Source organism: Sminthopsis crassicaudata, chromosome 4, assembly GCF_048593235.1.
Source record: "Sminthopsis crassicaudata isolate SCR6 chromosome 4, ASM4859323v1, whole genome shotgun sequence".
Lineage (NCBI taxonomy): Eukaryota > Metazoa > Chordata > Mammalia > Dasyuromorphia > Dasyuridae > Sminthopsis > Sminthopsis crassicaudata.
In genome coordinates, this window is record NC_133620.1 from 171,555,237 (window position 1) to 171,581,769 (window position 26,533).

General features: G+C 35.8%; 1 protein-coding gene across 1 annotated transcript in view; it reads left to right on the top strand.

The window, feature by feature from the left end:
• Nucleotides 1–26,533, top strand: part of THEMIS (thymocyte selection associated) — a 251,001-nt gene that overhangs the window by 85,497 nt on the left and 138,971 nt on the right. The window contains exon 4 of the mRNA XM_074265312.1: nucleotides 10,950–11,998. Coding sequence (XP_074121413.1) covers nucleotides 10,950–11,998 — 1,049 coding nt within the window. The remainder of the gene's footprint in view (nucleotides 1–10,949; nucleotides 11,999–26,533) is intronic.

The following is a 26,533-nucleotide window of genomic DNA, read 5'->3' on the forward strand; positions in this document are numbered from 1 at the left end:
ATTTAGTGAGCTGTCTCTTAATTTCTTGATTCATATTCTCCATTTTACCCAATGAGGGAGAGTGCCAAGGAGTATGAAACTCCTAGGTAATATCCAAGTCCTACATGAGGAGCTACAGAATCTTACCTGTAAAATGGGTCCTTTGCTGAGTCAATTCATTCCACCATCCCATACTGGGGGATTATTTGTGCCAGCAGAATTTTGCATATCAGGGGGACAGTGGCCCAGGGCAGGGGGAAAGCCCTCACCCAAGATGTCAGATGGTCCACTATGACCAACAGATATTGGAGATGGACTTTTGGGGGCAGTTCAGTAAAGCCCACATGTATTTTCTGAAATGGCTGGAGGCCTGGTGCCCTCCTCCCATTGGGGTTCAGTGCAAGGCAGCCTTGCTCATGCTTCGACACATAAGACTATTACTACTACTACTACTACTACTACTACTACTACTACTACTACTACTACTAGCTATCTTGCTAGTGTGTAAAGGCCAGATGACACATACCATGTAAGAACGGTATCATACAGGTTCTGGGTGTCCCAGTGGCTGCCCTGATGCAGATGTTGAAGGATCTATCTCATACCTGATTTGGTCAGCACCTCTCCGCCATCTGGGAGATATCATTGGCAGCTCTATTCCTGTATTCTCAAGAATAAAGCTTTTTTTTCTGCTCTTCTGTTGTAAAAGATGGGGAAGGAAGAGTTGGAGGAAAAGAAGGAATTAGACTTAACAAACGATTGAGCTGTTCAGATTCTACAGGTCCCATTTTCTTTGTTTCTTCATCAGCAAGGCAGTTGCCCCATCTTCAAATAACTATGCAAGCTGATGACCATTTACATGGATTATTGATATATTTTCTGATAGCTTTAGGTTTTCTAGCACTTGGAAGACCAGAGTAACATGGGTTAGGTTTCTCCCCTTTTTATTTATCATTCTCCTTTCCTCCCATATTTTCCCCAAAACATAAGCCATGCTCCAAGCATATTTAGACTCAGTATAGATATTGCCATCCTTTCCATCTAATAGTTTTAGAACCTGGTTTAATGCATACAATTCACAAGTTTGAGCTGACCATGAACTGGGCAGTCTACCACCTTCGGTCAAGGAGAGGCTGTCACCATTTATTATAGCATATCCATTTATCATTTTTCCCTCCATCACTCTAGAGGATCCATTTATGAACAAATTCTTTCCCTTCAGGATTGGGGACTTCTACAAATCTCCTCTAACCTTGGTTTGGAGTTCAATAAAATCGACATAGTAATGTTCTAAATTGATAAAATCCTCCCTCCAATAGTCCCTTAATGACCAGATGAAGCCTTGTCATAAGGCTATAGGGTATTGTCTCCCCCTTGTCACTAGAGTGGGATCCTTCAATTTAATTTTTAAAGGTATTATCTGGACTTTCTCCCTGTTTATAGGGCCTGCCCAAATTTCTGAATTAATTTGCCACTCTCCATCTTTCATGAATAAAATTTTAACTGGGACCCTTTGGTCCCCTAGGGGTTAATTGGTTAGATCTCTTCCTAACAAATTATTCCCACCTTCGGGACCAGAAGCAATCTGCTCAAGACAGTGGTTCTAAAACTTCAGAAAGGGGGGAGAGGGAAATTTTCTCCTTTTACTCCTGAGGTGTTGAGGGTTTCTTGTGATAATTTAGTCCCAGAGGGCAGGCAAGGTCCAGAAGACCAAGTAGCACTGGTATCTATCAGGAACACCACTTCTTCTCCTCAGGGCCCCTCCCTTAAATTTATCAAGAGTTCCCAATGGGATTGTTCAGTGAACCCCTGATATCTCTAGTCTTCTGGTTCCACTAAAGAACACATTCTCTCCTCTATTTGTTGTTGGGGACAGTCTTTCATTATGTCATGCTCCTTTCCACAACCCAACATATTAAAAGCTTACTTCTTTCCCTATTCTTCCCTTTGAATTTCTTTTGCCATAGTGTTCTCTTTCCTTTGTATCCCTTTCTAGTTTGGGGCTTCTTCCACTGTCCAGAATTCTTAGGTGTCCGTACCATAATTTGGACAGTCTGCACCATGAGTCAAATTTTCTGTTTTTGCTTTTCATTCTCTCTCTTCACACATACTTTAGTGGATTTCTCCAAGAGTCTTCTTGTTCCATCTGTCAATCTTCTGAATCTTTTTACTAATATCTGACCAGGCATTAGTTACAAAGTTTATCTTTAGCATGGACTCACTGCCTGGGTCACTTATATCTAATCTTGAGTATTTATTAACATTTTCTTTTAGCCTGGTTAGAAACTCAGTTGGTGACTTTTAGAAACTCAGTTGGTGACTTTTAGAAACTCAGTTGGTGACTTCTCCATTTTCTGGGTAACCTTGAAGGCCTTTTTAATATTCTGGGGCTTTGGAGTTGTGTTCTTAATCCCAGTAATAATTAATTCTCTCAGGTCCTGCATGTGTATTCTACGGACCTCATTATTGTTCTCCCATCTAGGGTCAAGAGTTGGGTATTTTTGATCTTCTGGGACCATCCTAGCTGGCAAATGTCTGTGTTCCCATTCCATCATTGTGGCTCTTTCATCATCCCTCTTTCTTCAAGAAAGAATGAGGGGCATTTGTCAAGGTTCTGGTAGGAGGAAGAAGAGGTAGAAAATAAGAGAGAAGTAGAGTGTGAAGAGAACCCCAAGGGTGGGGGTTAAATTCTTCCTTGCCTCTTACCACCATCTGCTGTACTTCTGATATCCAAAGTTCCACATAAGAACTTTCCTCCTGATTAAAAAGCTGTTTGCCACTTACATATAAATTTAGCTTTTGGCATACCCAAATTCTTGGAGGAGCTGAACTTTGGCCACATACTGCAACTTCTGATATCTATTCTGCTCTAAACAAGGCAACAATATTTAATCATCTTTTTTCTATTTTTCCTTTTATATTTTGTCAGCTCATTCCAATTTTGCAATCAATTGCTTAATGGACTATCTACAGGTACCTCACATATGCACTCCAACTGCACTGGTTTAGACTGCTCTTTCCTCCTAATTTACTAAAGTGGTCACCATACCCTCCAAACTCAGGAGAACTTAGCTGAATAGGGAGGGTCATTTGCTCCCTTCAAGTCACCCATGAAACATTTTTGCGACCATCCTTGTGTTGAGGTTCCACTTTAATTTAGTTGGGAGCTGTTATTACACTCACCGAGTATAAACCCCTAGACTCAACAAATAACCTTTAAACCTCTGCTAGGTATATGTGTATATATTTTGTGACTTCTTCTTGCCTGTCAATGGGACTTCCTTACTTTCATTTTGATTTGTTGCAGCCCTACCTTAATTTCTGTCTCTCTGAGTCCCTTTCTTTGGGATTTTTCCTTTCATGGAGTGGGATTCCCCACCAGAAACAGGAGTCTCCCAGTAAAATCTGGGTAGACCCTTGTCATGTAGGAGACCCCTTGTCAGCCAAAGGATGAGCCTCCAACGTTGTGTGGATTAGAAGACTACCAATTCAATTAAAGACAGCGAGAGGTTTATCCAGTAGAAAATAGAAGCATTTATTTGAGCTAGTTTCATGAGAATTGAGTGTCTCTCATCACCAGGGCAAAGTGGCAATGACATGAGGCCTACTGAAGGCAAGCAGGAGATTACATATTCTAACATAAACAAGTCCAAGATCTGGACCTCCACTCTGATCAGATGAGAAACCCCCAAAACTCTTAAAAAAAAAAAAAAAAAAGAAAAAAACCTCCTAGGATCCTGCCTCAGGGAAGGGACTCCACCCTAAACACAAACAGTTTTCATCTTTGTTATCTGGCTCAGTCCGGAAACCCAATGAATTCAATTCATATTCTAAACCTGGCTGAAACTCAGCCCAAAGCTTACCTGAGACTTTACCCACGAGCCCCTTCAGCTTATCCAAAGCCCCCCTATTATAAAAAAAGAGCCAAACTGGAGTCCTCTCTTTGCAGAGGCTACCAAACATGGTAGCCTTATGCCTGCCATGTCAAAGGATCCCTGCCCACTGGAATCACCCTGGCTCTGGTGTCTTCCTCTCTTTACCTAATACCTTTTAACCTTACTTCCAAACCCCATAATAAACCTCTTTTTATCAATCTAGGTTTTCAGATCTGTAAATTCCTTTACAGAGGACTCTTGCGTCGCTACTACACCTCATTTAACTCTGTATCCTTGCGCCGAATCCAAAGGGGTTACAGGGGAGCTCCATTTCACTTCCTGTACCCGAACCTGCCATTAGACCTCAATTAAACCTAATTTCATTTAAGTATCCCTTATCGAGTTCTCATCAGTTTCACATTCTAGCCATGAGCAAGGAAATATCTCTTACCCAATCCTAACACAGAAATTATAGAATTACCTTAGATGGGCATTCTAGTGTTAAGGTGGCTGTTATTGGAACAAGAGAAGGGGGGGTGGGGATACTGCCTGATTTACCTGGATCACATGATTACAGGAATATGAAAATTAGGCCTGCCTGCCAGGGCTCAAGCCAACCTAGCTAAAATTTGAAGCATAGTCTCCATTTTATACATTATCTACAACCAGATTATGTGTGGGAAAGCTTTCATGACTTCATTGTTCCACTCAGTATAAATAGGTCATCTGGTAAAAGGCAGTAAAAGATAGTGGTGAAAGTATTGGACTGGAATTCTATAAACATCTGGATTTAAATTTCACCACTGATATTTACTATTTGAGTTTCAATTTTTCTATCTGCAAAATGAAAATAATTGTATTTCAATTGTTGTGAGAATTTTTAAAAATGAGATAAAATTTCTAAAATATTTTATAAAGTATAAAGTCATATATAAATGTCGCTAATCATTAATATGAAATGCTTATTAATTTTTGATGCTTTCTTCCTCTTCCTCAAAGGGAACATCTAGGTGAATAAAAACTATTCATATTCAATTTCAACCTCAAGAAAAGAATGACAGGGACAAAAAAATAATTTTATAAAGCTATATTTTAGATAAAGGAGAAGAAATTGTTTGGGATAGGTAGTATAATGTAAATTGTTGAACAAAAGAATGTACAACTATGCATTTCCATTTTTTTTCTTTTCCAAAAAGGAGAATTGTTTTCATAGCAAAAACAGTACCATAAACATTTGGGTGGAGGGAATTGAAACCTCCTAAAAGTTTAAAAAAAGTAGTAAAAAAACATCTAGATGCCTTAAATCTGGCTTAAAATTGAGTTCCAATGTGCTGAAAGATATTGCAAGTATGCTCTCACAACCACCAATGGTAATCTTTAAGAATCATGAAGAACTAGAGAGTTTGTGAAGGCCTTAACAGACAAATGTACTAATTTCTGAATTAGAAAGACCTGAGTTTTAAAAATATTTTATCCAAATGTCAAAGTCTGAAAAAATCTAGAACTGTTTTATTAACAATTAAATGATTGCTTCAATTATTATAGTTTTGGAGTACTTATTGTACTAGTGTACATTTTGATTATTAGAAACCAATATAGGTTCACTAAGAATAAGTCATTGAAATAGTATATTTTTCTCATTTTATAGGATACCAAGTATAGAAGATACAAAGAATGTCATAATATAGTATACTTTAATTTTAGTAAAGCATTTGAAATAAGCCTTCTAAAATAATCTTTGATACTAATGTGGTGGAATGTGCAATAGTTGACATTTAACTTTCAAATGGATTAAGCTACTATAAACAAGTATTAGGAAGATAAGGAGAGTGACTGAGAGTACTATCCAGGACTGCCCTATTAAATCTTTTTGTTGTTGAGTAGGTAAAGATTTAATAGATAAGCAGATTTAAGGGTGACACAAAACAGAGAAAGTTAATCCAGTAGATTACAAAATCAAAATTGAAAATGATTATAATATGCTAGACTTTTAGAAATCAGTGAAATTTTTGAGATGAAATTTAACTAGGATAAAAAAGTATCACATTTAGTTTTTTTAAATTTTAGTTATATAAATAGGAATTTAGGAAACTTAATTTCTATCCATATGAATTACTTGATGGTCCTAGATGACTCTAACCTTGACAGGAATCAATAACTTGATGCAACCATTAACAAAAGTTAATGTGATCTTAAACTACATAATAAAAGTATAGCCTTTAGATTACAAGAAGCCATTCTGTACTGATATGCCTAAGGCTAGTATTGTATTTGTTGTTTGTTCTTTGTTCTCAGGGAAGATCTTGACATCAGGGAGGTGATGCCATGAGATTTAAATGAATTGGATTTAAATGGGGGTGGGTTGTTGCTAAATCACCTTTCTCTTCCAGAGCCATCTGTATTCAGGGACAAGATTGAGATCTGGAGGATTGTAGATGGCTCTGGATGCAGTGGGAGATCTTGGCCTTAAGCTAAACTCTTTAACATATCTCAGTTTGACTGACACAACATCCATCCTGGGATTAAGGGTGGGTAAGAATTGAGGAATAGAATGACTTATTTTACCTATTCAAAACAAACAACAATTTGAGAGGGGAAGACCCTCAGGGTTTCTGGCCAAAACAGAAACAATTGTTATTTATTTTCATTCTGAATCAATCAGGACCCAAACAATAACCAGCTGGAGTTTGGCTAGAGAGCTGGCCAAAGTGAGCCAAAATGATTTGGATTTAAGACATGGTCCTTAAGAAAGAAATCTAGCCATAAACAAACTGCTAGATATCTTTGGAGGTTTCAGTGTTCAAAAAAAATTTTTTTTAAATATTTCTTTGAGCAGAAATCCCAGAGTTAGCCACAAGTAAAATGGTAGAGCAACAATAGCAGTTATAAATGATGTCTCAATTGATCCTTATAACAAGGTCCAGAAAAGTTCACAAATCATGTGATGAGCAGTCATTAAAACCATGGAAACATTTTTTTGTTGATTCATGAATCTGGACTCCAAAAAGAGCCAAATCTATCATAGTTGATCATCATATAATTTTGTTGCTGTGTACAGTAATTACAGTACAATACAACGTTGCTGTGTTTTCTTGGTTCTACTCACTTCATTTAGTATCAATTCATATAAGTCTCTCCAAGCCTTTCTGAAATGATCCTACTGATAACTTCTTACAGAAAAATAATATTCCATGACATTCATATACTCTAACTTATTCAGCCATTCCTCAACAGATGGACATACACTTAATTTCCAGTTCCTTGCCACTACAGAAAAGGATGCTACAAACATTTTTGCACATATGGGTTCTTTTCCTTTTTTAATAATGTCTTTGGGATATAGATCAAATAGAGACACTGATGGATCAAAGGGCTTGCATAGTTTGATAGCCCTTTGAGCATAGTTCCAATTATTGTATCATTTCACATCTCCAATGCCAGAGAAACTAAGGCAAGACAGAGATTGTTTTTTAATTATTTAATTGTGGAGAGTTTTAGACTAGCCAAACCATCCTGCTGCATGGAACTCTTGTCTTAAAGCATTCAGCAACAAGCAACTAATTCAAGAGACTTTTATAGGGCTCCAGATATAGGGGAAACAAAGGCAGGGAGGTGAGGATATGGGATGAGTGGACAAGCCATAGTTCCAAGAAAGGATCATAACTTAGTTCTGACAAGATAAGGGGCAATATAAGAAGGTCGAAGGCAGGAGACAGCAAGGCAAGGAGCAATACTCAGAAGGAGGGGGAATTATCCCAGCAAGTGATAGGGGGAAATCATGAAACCATCCTCTATCTTTGGGGGGAAGCCATGAGGGAACTGTTGAGAAATTTTCCTCTAGGAGAAGCCTGCCTCAGGGAATCAAGATAAAGTAATTTCATTCTGTTATCTTAGTGGGACTAGCTACATCCACTATTGAGTTGAGTCCAGGACCACTCCTACTTAGCTCAAACTTAAGTGGTCTCATTCAATTGGAAATCTAGGCCTGGGGGCAGTGACAACACTGAAGGAATTTCATTCAATTCATCTCTTATAAAAAAGGACAATTTTAAACTCATAATTTGCAGAGGTCCGAAGTGGCACCGCTACCTGTCAGAACCCTTGCCTACTGTGAAGAGATACCCTCTTCTCAGTGTTAACACCTCTGTTTATTTCTCTATCAGGATTTCTCTGCTAGGACTTTTATCTCTCTGCCAGGATCTTGCCACTGAGGAAGTGAGTCTTTCTGGCAAAGCTAGCTTCTGCAGTGCCAACAATAAACTTCCTTTTTTTTTTTTTTTGCCACTAATACTTTGGATTCGTGAATTCTTTCACATTGAACCTGTGATAACCAGAAGGGGATTCTCATGCCTCAATTCTCAGCACTAACACTAACCCCATAACAAGGATTTGAGATAAGGCATCTGGAGTTTTATGATACAATGGAAAGTAAAGTGGCCAGAACTTTAGGTTTTAATTTTCTCACTTCTAATGGCCAGGAAGGGGTGGAGTGGCCATAATAATTTTATTCAAAGCATAGTTAATAATCCAGGGAAACTGAGGTACAACATACCAATCATGAATTAGTGTCTCAGTTTTCCCACATCCCCTTCAACATTTATCATTATCTTTTTATGGAAACATATCATGAAAGGAAAAGGGGAAAGAAGAATTATTTGGTTTAGAGAAGTGATGAACAAAAGATATGATAACTGTTATCAATATCTGAAAGACTTATTGAGAATCCTACTGTTTAGGATTGGAAAAGATCTTAGTAATTATTCTAATTACTTCTTGACATAATGAAGGAATTGAGGACCAGAAATGTAAAACAATTTGCTTCAGATCATACTGAACAACAAAGTAGATTGAGTTGAAACCAAGACTGTGTCTTGGACTAGCAGCTGAAAGATAAATAGAAGTAAATTTTAATTCAACATAACAAATAACTTTATAAGTTTAGCTAGACAACTATGACAAAGCTGTCTTGAGAAATACTAATTCCTCGTCACTAAAGCAAGAATTATTTTCTTTCTTTTTTACTTAATTTTTAATAATAAGTTTTAATTTTCAAAATATGTACAAAGATAGTTTTCAACATTCACTCTTGTAAAATTACAAGTTCCAAGTTTTTCTCCTTCCTTCCCCCAATCCCTCCCCTAGACAGCAAGCAATCCAATATGTGCTAAACATGCACAATTCTTCTATACATATTTTCACATTTATCATTCTGCACATGAAAAATCAGATCAAAAGGGAAAAAAATGAGAAAAAAATTAGTAACTGGGAATTTAAGCATTATAGAGAGATATTTATTAAGTGTTCTTCCAGTGAATCTACTTGCATTTCAATTTATATTTTGAATCAGAAAAAAATCCTTAGAGAATTAATTAAAATAAAATTCATATTATTTGAATTCTATACATATATACAATGTATGTGTGATATTTGCAATCTATACCTGATTTGATATACATATATATATATATATGTGGGTGTATGTTTATGTAATACACACATATATGTATATGCACACACATTAATTATATATGTATATATTTATTATATATCTATACGTGTATATGTATATTTGTATATAAGCACATACATTATTTGCTGTATGAAAATATTGAATGCTTCTCTTTCCTGAAAGTTTAAGCCACATATAGTGTTACTATTTGGGGGGAGGTAGGTCTCTTTTTGTTGTTCAGTCACTTTTCAGTCACATTCAACTCTGTGAACCCATTTGGAATTTTCTTGGCAAAGATACTGGAGTAATTTTCCATTTCCTTCTCCAGTTAATTTTACAGATAAGGAAGCTGGGACAACAGAATTAAATGACTTCCTCAGGGTCACACAACTAGTAACTGTCTGAGGTTGAATTTGAACTCATAAAGATGAGTCTTCATGACTCCAGGCCAAGGTCTTTATTCACTGTGCTATCTACCCTAGGAGATTACAATTTGACTTATCTTGGTTCCAGATTTTTGTTTAAGGCATTAATAGCATTAATGAGATTACTCTATGTTAGCCCCGTGAGTACATTTCATTATAATATAGAGTTAAGAAGGCCAAGATCAGGGTTTCCATATTAGCCTTGCTTGGTTGTAAAGCCACAGCCTCTAACTTTAAACTAAGAATGTTATTTCTCATAAATGTGCCCTGGTTACAAGAATCTGGGTGAAGCATTTTAGATGAATTAATATATGCCTCTCACCAATACTGGGAAAATAACTCAGATTATATGCCGTGATGGTTGCTCAATACCTTTATTTTTGTTAGATAACATTATAATTAAAATTTGAGTTAGAAAATATTATATTATTATTAATTTATTTTAGGAAAACTCAAAATTGTTACCTTTGTAAGAGAGCATCAACATTATTATTATATTATAGGGAAGTAGCCTTTTTCCAAAACTTTCTTGATGTAATTCAAAATACATGTAATTTCCCATGGATTTTATACATGGGAAAACTCAAACCTATATCTGTTAAATAGCAAAAGAAAGATCAAACTAAGGCCATGATTGGATCTAGAATGAAATTGACTTCAGAGTGTAAAGATCTGTCTTTTTTGACCCTTTTGTCAATATTCATGTCAAAATTGTATGGTTCAAAGTCATAGCAACAGCAGAATGACACAGTAACTGAACATTGAAAATATAATTGAGATTTGTCTGGGATCATTTTCTGCATTTAAATGCTTATACTGTAGGATTTTATAGTGATCCTCTTCACCACAAAATAGTTTTTGGTGGACTTTGGAGGACTTAATTTACTGATATTTCCAAAGGATCAAAGGATTTAGAACTACATGGGATTTCAGAGGCCATTTAGTTTAATTCCTTTATTTTTCTAATAAGGAAATTGAGACCCAGGAAGATTCATTGATTTGTTCAAGATTATTATTGGATTTTGAAATTTTCAGGAATGATATTTATATACAAGTATGAGTATATATATGCATATATTTGAATGTACATTATCTATACATACATTTTATATGTGTGTGTATGGTATTGGAATGCACTCTAATGATACATTACCCCCCCCCCCAAAAAAAATGTTACTAACTCAAGTTTAAACACAACATTTTTTTCTTTTTCCTTTTCAGTCCGAAAGGATATAGTTCGTATCCTCTCTGACCTTGATGTGGAAGTTAAAGATGTAACTGACTGCTATGATGCTAAGTGTTTCCTTCAGCTCCTATCTACTGAAGATCTTTTTGAAAAAACTAGCAAAGAATTCCCCATGGCAGTTGAAGTGATAGAAGGACCTCAAGAAAACCCATTGGCCAGTGGCTTATTGAAACCTGGGAAAACCATTGTCATCCACAAAAAGTACCAGGCATCAAGAATCTTAGCTTCAGAGATTAGAAGTGATTCCCCCAAAAGGCATTTCTTGATTCCAGCTAGCTACAAAGGTAAATTCAAGCGGAGGCCTCGAGAGTTTCCTACTGCCTATGACCTGGAGATAGTAAAGAGTGATAAAGAGCAGCTCCATGTGGTAGCCACAAAAGGCTTTGATTCCCCTTATGAGGAGCTGTCATCTGTGTCTGTGGGAGACCAGTTTTTAGTTCAGTGCTCACAGACCAGTGAAGTTCTGTGTAAGGGAATCAAAAAGGAAGTGGGTGTTCTGGCTTGTGAAAAAATCCTCAAAAAGGCCTATGAACCTGTTCTTTTACCATTGTACATGGAAGGTGGCTTCATAGAAGTTATTCATGACAAGAAACAGTACCAGCTTTCTCAGTTGTGTGCTCAGTTTTGCTTGCCTTTCAATGTCAAGGTCTCTGTGAGGGACCTTTCTATTGAAGATGATATTTTGGCTGCCATACCTGGGCTGCAGCTGGAGGAAGAGATCACAGATTCTTATCTGCTCATCAGTGACCTTATTAATCCCAGTGAGAGCTGGGAGATTCCTGTTAGTCGCTTGGGTATGTCTGTCCAATTGGTTAGCAATTCAGTTGATGTCATTGACTCATTTCCAGTACGAACCATTGTAGAAGAAATCAGTGAAGAAGAGTATTACATGATGAGGAGGTATGAAAACCTAGCCTTACATCCACCACCTCGACCCCCCAAAACCCCCAACGTAATGGAAAGGAAATCAAATTTTCTTGCTCCTCCCAAGCTAAATATCATGGATCCACCAAAATCTTCCAAGGTAGGCCTTTGTTCCTTTAACCTAATAAATCTTGATGCATTTACTAGAGGAGAGTTCATTGCTTGTCTTTATTAAATTTATTTTTTTTTTTTTTTTTGCTTACTTGCCTTTTCTTCTTGCCGTATTTGAAATGAGGCTTTATGAGTCACATTAGAAGAGTGAGCCCTTACAGAGCATAAGCTGCTACAGTCATGTATTTAGACACTTAAACACAGGATGTTGTGTGATGTTTCTGCTGAATTAGGAGTAATAAGGATGGTATTTGTATATAAAGAGTCAAACTGCTATTTCAGTGGTAGTTTTGGTAATTATGAGTGTTTTATAAGGTATCTTAACAGCAAATCAATTTCATTCTGGAAACACTGAGTGTTTTCATCTAGGTAGTGTAGTTTTAATACTTTATCTAGGAAATGAGCATACAATAAACTCCTCTGCTTTTGGGGTAGCTGGTAGCATAAGCCATAACACTTGTCTTCATTTTGTTTTATGTTCGGAAAGATGGAAAATGGCTTGGCGAAACTGTGTATAGAAATGGGAACAGCATCTGCCCACATTCTGTCTGTCTTACCAGAGCTGTTATCATTCCTTCTTTCATTCAAAAACAAAATCAATACAATTGCAGACAGTTTGAAATCATTAGAGTCGATAGCGCCATCAGCAACTTAAAAGATTTTCTACTGGAGCACCTTTATTTTTCCCTGAGCTAGTTGCCCTTTGGTTGCAGTCAGGATGCTGGTTGAAAAAAATACAACCTTTAGCTGATCATGAGAGAAATTATGCCTGTTTTAGGATGTGGAGGTATACAAGGGGTAGAGAATTTGGTGTGACAGAAATTGTAGAAACTGCAAGGGAGAATAAACAATTAGCATGATAAAGAGATGAGGGTATTTAATTTGTACATGAATAACTGCCTTAGGCTTTATAGATGATGATATACATTTAAACTCAGTTTTCAAGAGATCCACAGAGATCATTCTTCCTATGAAAACTGAATATGTAGGAATTTTCTATGTTTATGAATATTAGTTGGATTCCTGACTGGATGACTGTTTTATCTCAAAGAATACTGATTATGGGATTATTGTTAAACTGGAAGGAAGTATCTAAGGTTTGTAGGGCTCTGTCCTTGATCCCTAAATGGTTCAACATTTTTATCCATGATTTGGCTGATGGTGGAGAAAAAAGACATGTCAATCAAATTCATAGATGGTACAAAGCTACAGAAGAGTTTTAGGCTGGATAACATAACAGAATCAGGGCTCAAGATGACTTTACTGTTAGAATGATGGGCCAAAATTAACAGTAAATTGTCAGTAATAAATATAATGTCCTACTTTTTCATTTTAAAATTAACTGTCATATGAATACAAAAGTGAATTGTCTTGATAGAAGTTTGCATTTTTAAAAATCTTGCAAATTAAAAAAAAAACGGATTCATTTTTAAAAACTAAAATCTGTGATTTTATTGGCATAAAGAACCCCTAGTGGGGAAATTATCTCTCCCAAAGTCACTCTTATGAGGTTTGAGATATAGAAAGGTGCCTAAGATTGTAATAGCCTATCAACAGGTCGATGAGGGAATTGCATGTGATAGGAGATGGGCCACATTGAAGAAGAAATCCAGACCCTTCCCAGACTCCTCTATATAAATACCTGGTGCACCTTTGCCTCATACTTTAAATGTTCAGGATTATAAGAAATCTTAAAATGATATCATAAGGAACCAAGGGATATTAGATAAAGAAGAGATTGCAGAGGTCAACTAGCCTAATACTGTTATTTTATGGGTGAAGGAACTGAGGCTCAGAAAGAGAAAGTGACTTGCTACATATTGTTGTCATTGTTTATCCTCTGGTCTTAAAGAGGACCATGATATCGGGGAGATGATGGTGTGACAAACAAGTGAATTGGATTTAAGTAAGGGGAGATGGATGGAAGAAGGATGTTGTAAAATGAGGTGTTCTTTTATGTCTTAATTGAACTACATTCCTGCTGAAAGCCTTTCCAACTCTCAAATTCTATAAATTTGGGAAAAGGAAGTAAATTAGATTCTCTAACTTTATAAGTCTAATATACCTTCTACTATGGTAGATACTATACTATACTATAGTAAGAGGAACAGTTAAGTGAGCTCAGAGCACTTAGTTTACATGGGACAAGTTGTAGGGGCACATGGTAACTGTCTTCAGATACTGGAAAGGTTATGGCCATTTGGGAGAACTTAGGGGTTCTCAACAGAGCATTGAAGAAGCACTAAAATTTATAAGAAAACAGGTCTTAGTGTGACATAAAGGCAGAATTTTCTTACAATTCTTAGAATTTCAGATGCCCAATAATTGAATGATATTTCTTACAAAATATTGAGCTCCCCATCTTTGAGTAATGTATCTTTTGTGAACTATAAATGGAAAACATATTGATAAACTTCCCTTTAGAGGAATTTACTACTTGGAAAATCAACCACTTCTTATTTTTAACAGAAATATTTAGAAAAACTAGAATTTAAAAAAAATGATACATTCATGCATGTGTTTGCACACGTTTGTCTTTAACCCCATTGGAATTATAATGATGCATAGTTTCAATGCAATGGAAAGGACAGCTTTAATGTGCTATATCTCATATGAAGCTATTTAGAAAAAAACATTTAGAATTTTGGATGTAATGTTTTAAGTGTGGACATTTTTCTTTTCTAAAGGTAATCAGTTTTTAAGGCTTCAAACTCACTCAATGCTTTAAAATGCCTCATTACACACTGAGAAGAGAATTTCAAATGCCTCATTAAGAGAAGTTTACTTTTACCTTCCCAATGGGTCATTAACCTTATTAGATCATTTCTTGTGTTATTAAGTTATTGGGCAGATAGATGGGAAGTCTAAATGTACAAGTATCTAAAGGATATGAGCTCTGGTCAAAATTTTATCCTACATTATTTATGTTACTTAATTCAGTACTTCACAATTCACAAAATCACAGAATTATAAAAATATAATAAAGATTATTGAATCCATACTCTATAATATCTTTGGAGATTTTGTCACTCTTTTTTGTGTGAAGACATTCATTATAGGAGAAACTAAGACATTTCCCAAAGCAGCCCATTCTACTCTTGCACAATTCTAATTGTAATAGGCAGCAGCACAAAAAAAAAAAAAAAAAAAAAAAAAAAAAAAAAAAAAAAAAATTCCTATTCATAAAATAAATGAATATTATAATATTCTGTAATAATTTTAGATAAAGATCCAAATTTTGCCTACTAAATGACAATTTTCATGAGAATCATGGTTTCCCATTAAAAACATTTATTAAAGAAATTTTTTCTATAATTCACTTAAACTAGTTTTTGATAGTTTCCTGCTGTATTTTTCCTGTATAACTTCCCTTTTTTTACTTTAATTGTTGCTAAAAATATTAATCTCTCATTACTTCCCATAAGTTGAGCACTATAAATATAATTTCTTTGAGCACTGATTCTTAGAAATATATCTTTTTATTTATTGAGATTTATTTTTCAGAAAAAGAAAATCTGCATAATTATTATTGCCTTAATAATTTTTCCACATCAAATTTAAGTTGTATTTATAATGATTTTTAGAACTAGTGGCTTGCTTGCTACATTTTCTTCCTTTGAATCATTTATTTCTCTTGACATAAGTGTTTTCTGTTATAGACGGTTTCCTGTCTCCTAGTTCATAAATAAAAACATCAGTATTTGGTTCACCCAAGTTATAATCCTAGAAAGAAGCAAACCCATTTAAATTGCCATAGATTTCTGAGACTACTTTTCATGCCTTAATGAAAAGTTTGACACTTTAAATATATCTTCTTGCAAAAGAATTTATAAGCTAACAACTAACTTTGACTTTTAAATGTTAAGATCATGAACAAATTTTTAAAAGAGGATCTGAAGATAGAAAAGCTACTTCAAAAGGGCAATCACCATCTTGTTGGTCTTCTGCTTTGTCATACCATTTTATTGTTATAATTTGAATCAATTCTTCTTAATCCAAATTACAAGATTTTCTTAAGCTGAGAAAAGACAGGTTTTTATTTATTTGTTTTTTACTGTGTGAACCTGACCTTGTAGCTTAAAGTGGATGATGATACTGAATAATGTTTGTAGAAATGCAGGTTTATATATTATTTAGCAAAATATCCAGTCATTGAATGGTGTGTCTGTTCTCTTCAGTCCACAGGGATAGGAAATTTAAGCTCATCTGATCTGACCATCCTTGCTAGATAGCATCTTTTAACTCAACTTTTAAGCAAAACTATTTGTGAAAGTCTAGGAGCTGCTATTTCTCTTCTTTGCTTCTAAACATTTTGCAATATGAATTTTAATCTCATTTTCAGCTGCCAAAGTTACCAATGATGTTTTCATTGCCAAATCAAATAACCTTTTCTCAATTTTCATCCTTTTTTATTTCTCTGTAGTATTTGTTATGTTAATGACTTTTCTTATTGGATACTCTCTTTTGCTTAAGTTTTCATGACACTAATCTCTCTTCATTCCCTTTCTATCTATCTGATCACTCTTCTGCCTCTTTTCTAGAACTTTATCCCTATTACCCCTCAAAATCTTGGCCCTCATCTCTTTTCCCTCCATCTGGTCTCAGTTTTCAAATTAGCAGCTGCCTTTTAGACACTTCAAAATGGATGTCATGTGGGCATATAAAATTAAACATGTTAAAAATAGAATCCTCCTCTCTATCCAACTTCCCTATGACCACTAAGGGCAACAGCAACTTCCTTGTCACCCAGATTCACAATCTTGGTATAATTATTGATCATTCATTTACTCTATATATCTAATCCATTGCCAAATTTCAGTTACTAACTTCATGACATCTCTAGTATAAATCTCTTTCCTTCTCCTCCCATCACTTATCACCTGAACTATTGAAATATCATTCCAAATTGTCTCCTTGCCTTTCTTTGTTCCACTCTAAAGGAACCTCTATTAAGCTACTAAAATAATTTTCCTGAAATGTAAATCTGACCATGTTAACTCCATGGTGAAAGAGCCTCAATGGCTCTTCTGTAACCTCCACAATCAATCAAATATCAAGACCTCTGTCATTTAAAAACTCTCATAACCTGGTCCTTCTAGATATCTTAAAATTTACTCCCCTCTGTGACCTCTACAATCTATCTATACAAGCCTAGTTGCTGTTCTTTGAGCAAATCATTCCATCCCTTATAACCATGTCTTGGCACTGGCTGTTTCTCATGCTTGAATTTCTCTCTCTCTCTCTCTTTCCCCACTTCCTACCTTTTAGTTTCCTTGGCTTTCTTAAAAACTCAATTCAAAATTTCACTACCCCTCCTCAACCATGCCACTATTTATTATTGCTTTAAAACATGTAATTTATAATAAAATAAATATAATATTAAATATTCAGTAATTTATGTTAAAAGAAATACAATATTCAATATATTTGTCAATAGATAAATTTATATTTTTGAACTCACCAATAATATGAACAAAACACCAAAAAATTTCTATCAGAAAAATATGTTTTGAAAAATGAATTATGAGAAAGATTTTCCCCTTATTTCTAGCCCCCAACTATCTCTTTGCAACTTTCAGTCATTGTTCCTAGGTGTATCTCAAGGTCAAATATTGTCTTTTGTCTTTCTTTGGTTCTTCAATTAGTATGGTGCCTGGTACTTAGTAGACCCTTAAAATCCAAAATAAGCTTAATTTTTCTCCCCTCAGTAGTCCTTCAAATAATCCCCTGCCCCTCCAAGGCTTCTTTTTTAAATGACTCTAGTTCCTTCACTTTTCAAAAACTTGACTTCTAGCCCTCCAAAACCCCATTCCTCCTTTTCTGACTTAGCTCCTGATGTGGTAATTGTTAAAATGTGGCATAATATTGAAATGGATGCAGTATTCTAGATGCGATCCTAAGACAAAGCATAGTAAAATGATCACCTCCAATGTTCAAGATATTGTCCTTTTTTTTTTTTTTTTTTTGGTTTTTATTTTATTTTTTTATTTTATTTAGAATTTTTTTTCACAGTATATATGCATGAGTAATTTTTTAAAATAATATTATCCCTTGTATTCATTTTTCCAAATTATCCCCCCCTCCTTCCATTCCCTCCCCCCGATGACAGGTAATCCCATACATTTTACATGTGTTACAATAAAACCTAGATACAATATATGTGTGTAAATACCACTTTCTTGTTGCACATTAAGCATTAGATTCCGAAGGTATAAGTAACCTGGGTAGATAGGTAGATAGACAGTAGTGCTAACAATTTAGATATTGTCCTTTCTTAATGTTGCCTAAAATCAGCTTAACTTTTGGGAGGGGGGATACACAGGTTCCCCATGTTACATGGTTGGTTTTTATTATACTCATAGTACACTAAAATTTCCAGGTTTTTCTTCACACAAAATGTTTTCTAGTTACACCTTGCCTATCCAGGCTTCTAAAGTAGATCAAAACCACCATCACCACCAACAACAAAATGGAACCAAGCATTGGATTTCATATTTATCATTTTAAAAATTCATCTTATTAAATTTAACTTATTAGCTATATTATGGGCCAAAACTCTGTACTTAAAACAAGGATTCTTAACTCTGTATTTAAAACAAAGTAGCACTGAGATGCTACCTCAGTGGAATTGATAAAGACAATGGTTATCTAGTTTAGCATAGTGATTAATAGTTTTCTAAGTTCAGTATGATTGATTTAATCTTACAACAAATAATGGTTTCCTAGTGATATAATGATTGGTTTATACTTAGAATAGGGCATATAAGCCAGGGTAGACGGAGAAACAGATTCATTCCATTGCCCACATTTGTGGTGGCTGGAGGCTGAAGCACAAGCCCTGGGACTCAGAGAGATTCATTCATCCCATCTCATACCACTGTGGTGGCAGGGCTCTCTTACTTTGTTTCTCCACTGAAACCAAGACTCCAGAAGGTCTTTAAGAAAGCTAGCCTGGGCCCCAGGCAAGGAAACTAGACTGTGAAGGAGATAATAAAGGATTTGGACTTTAACACCTGGCTATTCTTGTGGTGATTACTGAACTGAAACAAAGACTGGTCACAAGACCTCCGGAAAACCAAACAAGAACATTACATTTCGGCACCTGAACAGGGACTAAGAATTTAAGTTCATGATCCTGACACAATCTTGAATTCAGTGGAAAAGCCTCTGATCCTGATTTCAGTGGAAAAGTGTCTGTGATCCAGAAATTAGAGTAAATACAAAAAAAGACAAGAAGGAAAGTTTATAAAGGGTAGTGTTTCAGCTGAAATGGGACACATATTTAGAAAGGAGTCTTTTCCACCTCAAGGAAAATTTGTGGAAAGCATTGTTAGACTAATAAAAAATCAAGGCTTGATTGTAACTTGGGTGCAGATCATTCTACTTTTAGAAACATTACAATACACATCTCCTTGGTTCTCTAAGGAAAAAGAATTAGATCCAGAGAAGTGGAAATTAGTAGGAGAACAATTAAGTGAATATTACAATGATGATGGTACTGATTTAATTCCTAAAGAAACATTTTATACATATAAATTAATACAATTGGCTTTAGGAAATCATATAAGTTATAGAATAAAGAAAAAGAAGAAAGTGCAGGAGGGAGAGCATACTGACAAACTAGCTGAAAAAGGATGAAGAATTAGACAAGAATGGAGCTAAATACAATTCTGATGAAATTAATGAGTGTGGTGCTTCACAGTAGGAGATATTAGGGCATTCCTCAATCCCTGACCTACCCCATCAATTAACCTTCATGGGTGGAAGGAGAAGGAGGAGGGAAGGGGTAGTGAGACAATCAGCACCACCTATAAAGCAGCCTATGACAAGATTATAAAAAGCACTAGTTAAAGCTAAAAAAGAAGGATGGGATATATCTGATTTGATAAATGCATACCCTGTTATTGAAGAATTTGATTCTTCAGGTCAACAAAGGAGAAGATGTACTCCTTTTGATCTGGAAAAAAATCAAGGATTTGAAAAAGGGTTGCACTCTTCATGGGGCTACATCATCTTATGTTAATGGTATTAGAGAATTTGGCTTATGCAATTTTAACCCCTATTCATTAGAAATATATAGCAAAGACATGTTTAGAACATGGACAAAACTTGTTGTGGCTTTTGGAGTATAGTAAACAATGTAGGATACAAGCCCAATGAAGTAGGCAAACTGGAGTTAATATACAAATCACCTTTGACCAAGTAGCAGGTAAAGGTCAGTATGCAGACACTTCAGCACAGATTAATTACCCTTTGATAGCATATGAGCAAATTGCTGCTGTTGCTATCAAAGTTTGGGGCACCCTCCCAGGAAAACAAGATAGAGGGGAAGCCTTCACGAAAATAGAACAAGGTCCAAATGAACCCTTTGCTGATTTTGTGGGACATCTGCAACAGCTGTCATATGAATGATTGGTGAAAATTCAGCAACAGGAATAATGATCAAACAACTTGCTAAAGAAAATGCTAATGAGGTTTGTAGAAGAATTATTCTGGTACTACACAAGGATGCTCCTTTAGAGGAAATCATAAGATGCTGTGCCACAGTGGGCACAAATGCTTTTTATATCCAGGCTATGATGCAGAATATGGGAAGATGGGGTCCCTCTTAGCAAGGGACTTCCAGAGAGACTCGTCAATGATTTCAGTGTGGTAAAGTAAGGCATCTGAAAGCTCAATACAGACACAGACATAGAGAGGACAGGGTGAGAGAATAAAACCCAAAATCCTATGTACAAAATGCAATAAGGGCTTCCACTGGGCCTCAGACTGTAGATTGACCCATGGAAACAAGAAGTGGGGCCTAGCTCCAAGACCTCAAGTGAAAACAGGTGGAGCATGATAGCAGCTGAGTTTATACCCAGAGAATCTTTAGAAGTTTAGTACCCTGATATGATCAATCAGCAGAAAAGCAATCTTATGGAAGAAAGGGATTACAACTGGGGAGAATTCAGGCTTTTTAACCCAACAGAAGGGCAGTGTCCAGTATGAGCAGCTCCAATGTAATTGCCAGGTGATGTGGAGAGATCAAGAAAGTAGTGAATGGAAGGGATTAGATAGGTTAACTGCTTGGGAGAAAGGGTTTGCTTGTATCTCTACAGATGGAGAAGGAATCAGATGGGTGCCAATGAGCTGTATTCGCCTTGTCCATTGGAGAGAGACAGAAACAGAGAAAAACCTCAAGGCAAAGAATAGGACCTAAGAAACATCTGACACTGAAAGTGCATGGCTGATAATGAGACTGTTACAGAACTTCAAAACCAGCAGGAATCACTGGATTCCCTGAGATGAAAAATTGTTAATAAGACTGTTGCAGAACTTGAAAACTTGCAGGAATCATTGGATTCTCTGTCACACGAAGTGATGTACAATAGATTGGTTTTGGACTATTTCTAGGACTTATGGACATGTATAATTCTTCATGTTGATTCATATTATTTGTTATGTAATACCTCCTTGTTGATATATTTATGTATACCTGTTTCAAGCAAGACCTTTCAGAACCCCACTAATCTGGTTTTATTCTCCATTTTCCTTTGATGTTTTCATCTCCCTTCCTGGGACATCAGGGAGGGCATGCTTACCTCCTTTCATGGTATTTTCACCCCCTTTTTTCTGAGAAGTCAGGAAAACCTCTAGACCTTTAGAGACCTCTAAGCCTAGAGATGATTTGACTTCTCCCAACCTGGGCCTAAGGCCTAATCTTCTGGCTCAGCAGACCTCTGGGAATAGGGATCATGTAAATTAGGCCTAAGGTTTGACCTACTCTATCACATAGACTTTTTGAGAAAGCTGGTCTCACTAATCACTTGGATTCATTGTTAACAATTAGGACTTTCTTCTTAATGGTACTTTATTTTGGGTTACAAATCAAGAATAATCATATTTCTTATATCCTTTTTAGCCCAAACATTATTCTCCTTTTTAGGCCAAATATTATTCTTCTTGGTGGGGAAAAAAAAAAAAAAAAAAAAAAAAAAAAAAAAAAAAAAAAAAGATAAGGTTTTGCCTTCTTTTTTATTTTCTGTCATAATCCGTCCATTTCCCCAGAGCAATGATTTTATCTATTCTTTGATCTTCGTTTAGCTTCAACATTACTACACTATCCTAGTTTCATTATTTTTCACTTTTCATCTCATTCTGAACTTCATTCTTCTAAAACTATTCTTTCCAAAATGCCTTCTTTATATTTATCGTATTATTTCCTGTCTTTGCATCTGTCCTAAACAAAAATGTTAGTTAATGAAATATTTCTGTGGTCCTTTTTAGACCCCTTCTCTTTCTCATCAGAATCATTTGTTAATTCAGAAAATTTTAGAAATGTAGCTGAATCTTAACTGGAACAGAGTGATTTTGGCTTTTCCCAAGGTTCCAATGTCTGGAGGAGCAATGGTAGGCATACTTCCCTCCATACTTCCCTCCTTTGTTGATTCTCTCTGGTTCTGTGTAGCTCTTATGGGATACTATACCTTACCAGAGGCATTTCTCCCCACTACTATAACTCCTCTACTATAACTCCTTCCTCTTACTTTCTTCTTCTTTCCTGTTCATTATTATATGGGTGAAGATTATTGACCAAACTAGAGAGATGGAGATAGGGAAAGGATAGCCATTTTCCTTGAGTGGCTCTACCTGTCTAGGGCAAACTATTCTTCAAATTGATTCTTATTTTCAGTTCTATCCCTAGCAATTCTGGTACCCAGAGAAAATTTAGTTAAATAGAAATTAGGGAGAAAGGGTAAAAAAACTCAGGATTGATTTCATATTTATCTTAAGTTTTTTGAGGATTTATTTGGTGCAAGATCATGTCACCAATATTCACTTTTGAAAATTACTAAACAAATGCAAAAATATTAGGGCTGAAGTAGGAGGGATTTAGATTAACTTTTCCCTGAGTTTATTTTAGTTTTTTTCAAGACATGAAGAAGGATTATATTCACTTGATCTAATTGGGTTTATTAAAAAGGATACAGAATCTCACTGTTACTTGGAGTCTCACAGTTTGTTTGGGTTCTAAAAAACAAAGGAGAATATGCAAGAATCTAAAATAGTCAGTCCAAACTTTTCAGTAGAAAGAGCACTGAATTTGACTTCAAAGGATCCAGGGAGTTATCTGACTCTTGTGTTAATGTTAGAGTTCACATAACCTCTCCATTAATTCATTTGTAAAATAAAAGATTCTACTAGATGGCCCCTCAAGTCCCTTCCAACTCTCACTTTTTGAACCATTGATTTAGGGTCCTATGATTCTGAGTTCAAGATTAGAATCTGTAGGGTTTTACAAGAGCTCAAATCTAAGGAAGGAAATCCTAGGTACCTTCAAATAGTACAATCAGTAAAGTAAAAATTTAAGGGCTAGAATTCCTTTAGTGTCAGGGACTGTGTTTAATGAATAATTCAGTTGTTCTCTTTGGAAAGAAGAATGCAGTATAACCAGATTGCTTTAGCTATAAAGAAAAATATGTTTCTAATAATAATAGTTGTTTGTTCATTTAAAAGCTCAAGAAATGTGCTCCTATGAAAGTTTTGCTGAACAAAATAGATACTTGTCTATTTGAGAAGAGGAAGAAAAGGATTTTGCATGATTCTGTCTGAAAATTAGAATCTGGATTGGATCAGGGTATCTCCAACTCCAGCCCTGAGGCTCACTTGGCTACTTTTAGCTCTTTTTTGTTCAGATGAATATGTAATCAGATGAACAAGTCTTTGTGAAGAAAAACAATCATTTTGAGGTAGTGGTACAAACAGATAAGTACTATAAATTTAAAACAGACACACAGTGTAAGTTTGAGAATACCTGAGTTGACCTAGCAAAATCCCTTCTAGGCTGTTGTTATAATGAACTCTTAAGTACACTTAAGATCTGGAATTCTACTTCTGCTCACTACCAACATTTTAAGGGGATAAATAGTTGTCAATTCAAGAAGCATTTATCAAGTGCCTACTATGTGCCTGACACTTGAGACCTGGGAACACACAAAAAAGCATCTCCCTGTGTCCTTTTAACAAACAAAACAAAACAAATCCATCTTTGGATTTATTGGGGAGATAGTATGCAAAGAACTATGTATAAAGAAGATATATACAGAAATAATTTGGAGGTAATCACTGAGGGAAGGTAAGTAGCATTAAGGGAGATTGGAAAATACTTCTTGCAGAAGATGGGATTTTAGCTGAGACTAGAAAGAAGTGAAGAAACCAGGACGTAGAGATGAGGAAAGAGAGATAAACAGACAGACAGATACACATATACATACACAGAGGATACATACACACACAGAGGACACATACACACATACATACAGAGAGAGAGAGAGAGAGAGAGAGAGAGAGAGAGAGAGAGAGAGAGTAGCTGTAGTAGCTGGGAGATAGACTATGTTGTACCAGAAAACAAAAAGAAAGATAATGACACTGAATGTCAGGGCACCCATAAGGCAATAAAATTTAAGAAGCCTAGGAGGAGATAGGAAGGGGCCAGATTACAGGCTACAGGTACATAAAAACCAAAAGATTTTATATTTTATCCTGTAGCTATATTTATTTTATATTTGTTACATGTCATATAGTGGAAGAAAGAAATAGACATTTATATTTTTGTTATTTGGTCATTTTTAGTTGTCTGATTCTTCATACTTCCATTTGGTATTTTCTTGGCAAAGAAAGGAATGGTTTGCCATTTCCTTCTTTATCTTAATTTACTGATGAGGAAACTTGTAAACATCAGTCACACGTATGCCTTCTTCAGCAACCAAGAGATAGTCCAAAACCAATCTATTGTCCATTGCTTCATGTGTTAGGGAATCCAATGATCCCCACAAGTTTTTGAAGTCCTGCATCAATCTTTTTATATGTTAGGGAATCCAGTGATCCCTACAGGTTTTTGAAGTCCCTCAACAATCTTATGATGCCTCAGAGAATCCAATGATTCCTGAGGGCTTTCAAGTTCTACAATTTTTGATGTCCATGAGTCAAACGCCATAACTGCCAGGTTCTTTCAGTGGTGGGCACAGTCAGCAATGGAACCACCTGATGTTTCTTGGGTCTTCTCCTTCGTTTCAAGAGTCTGCTCCGTATCTCTCAGATGGACAAGGCAAATACAGCTCGTTGGCACCCATCTGATTCCTTCTCCATCTGTGGAGATGCAAGCAAACCCTCTCCTCCAGGCAGTTAACCTATCTGGTCTCTTCCATTCACCACTTTCTGGGTCTCTCCACATCACCTGGAGATTATCTAAAGACAGTGGAGCTGCTCGCACTAGACACTATCCTTCTGGTGGGTTATAAAACCTGTCTGCCGGAGCCAGTGCATCTTTGTCAAAAATTTAAAAATTAATGGTATAGAGAACTAAATTTAGAAGTTACCCGTGGATCCCCCTTTCTTTTGTTTTTGGAGGAGTGTCTTAATATCTCTGTTTCTTCTCTCTACTATTGGCTGCCCTTGAGGATTAAATGGTATGCCAGTGGTATGTAAAATCTTATACTGTGCACAAAAGTGTACAAAATGTTTAGACATATATGCAGGCCCATTGTCTGTTTTTATTGCTTGTGGCATACCCATAATTGCAAATGCTTGTATAAGGAATTCAGTGACTGTCTCTTTTGCTGCTGACATTGCAAATGTGAATCCTGAAAAGGTATATACCATGACATGGATAAAAGATAGATGACCAAAAGATTTATAATAGGTCACATCCATTTGCCAAATTTCATTAGGTCTCAAACCACGAGGGTTCTTCCCTGGAGGGAGTGTAGGAGCATGGAAAGGAAGGCAAGCTGTACAGGCTTTTATTATGCTCCTAGCTTCTTCTCTTTTAAACATAAATTGTAAACGTAAAGCTCGGGCAGCCTGATGATATCTAGAATGAGATTCTTGGGCTTCTTGAAATAAAGGAGTACTGGCCAGCATGGTTAGAAGGCTATCTACCTTTGAATTACCATCAAAAATAGGACCTGGAAGTCTACTATGGAAGTGGACATGCAAAATATAAATCTTACCTGAATGCTTTCTCACTTGCTCTTGAAGTTCCTTAAAGAGCTGATATATATATTGGAGGCTACAAATTTTATTTGGCCTGTGGCAATTTTTTGTACCATACCTACTGAATAGGCTGAATCAGATATTATATTTATGTCTCCTGGATAATAAGCAAGAGCTAGAATGATTGCATACAATTCATTCTGCTGAGTGGACTGAAAATGAGTTCTGATTACTCTCTTTATAGTTAAGTCATGAGAGTATATAGAAACAAATATTATGTTTGGATGCACCTGTAAAGATAGTTGGTCCTTTAAGAGGAACTTTAGAAACCTTTTCTTCAAGAATCCATCGCCAATTATGTAACAGTCTGGTTATCTTTAATGGAGACCCATGTGTAAAATTTGGAGCCGTGGCTAATAAAATTTGCCACTCTGGGATGGTTTCACAGAACACATTAACGTGTGCATTAGTATAAAAGGTATATATCTTGCCAGGTCTTATCCCAGGTAATTGTACTGCTCACTTAATGGCCTTTAATAAAATTCTA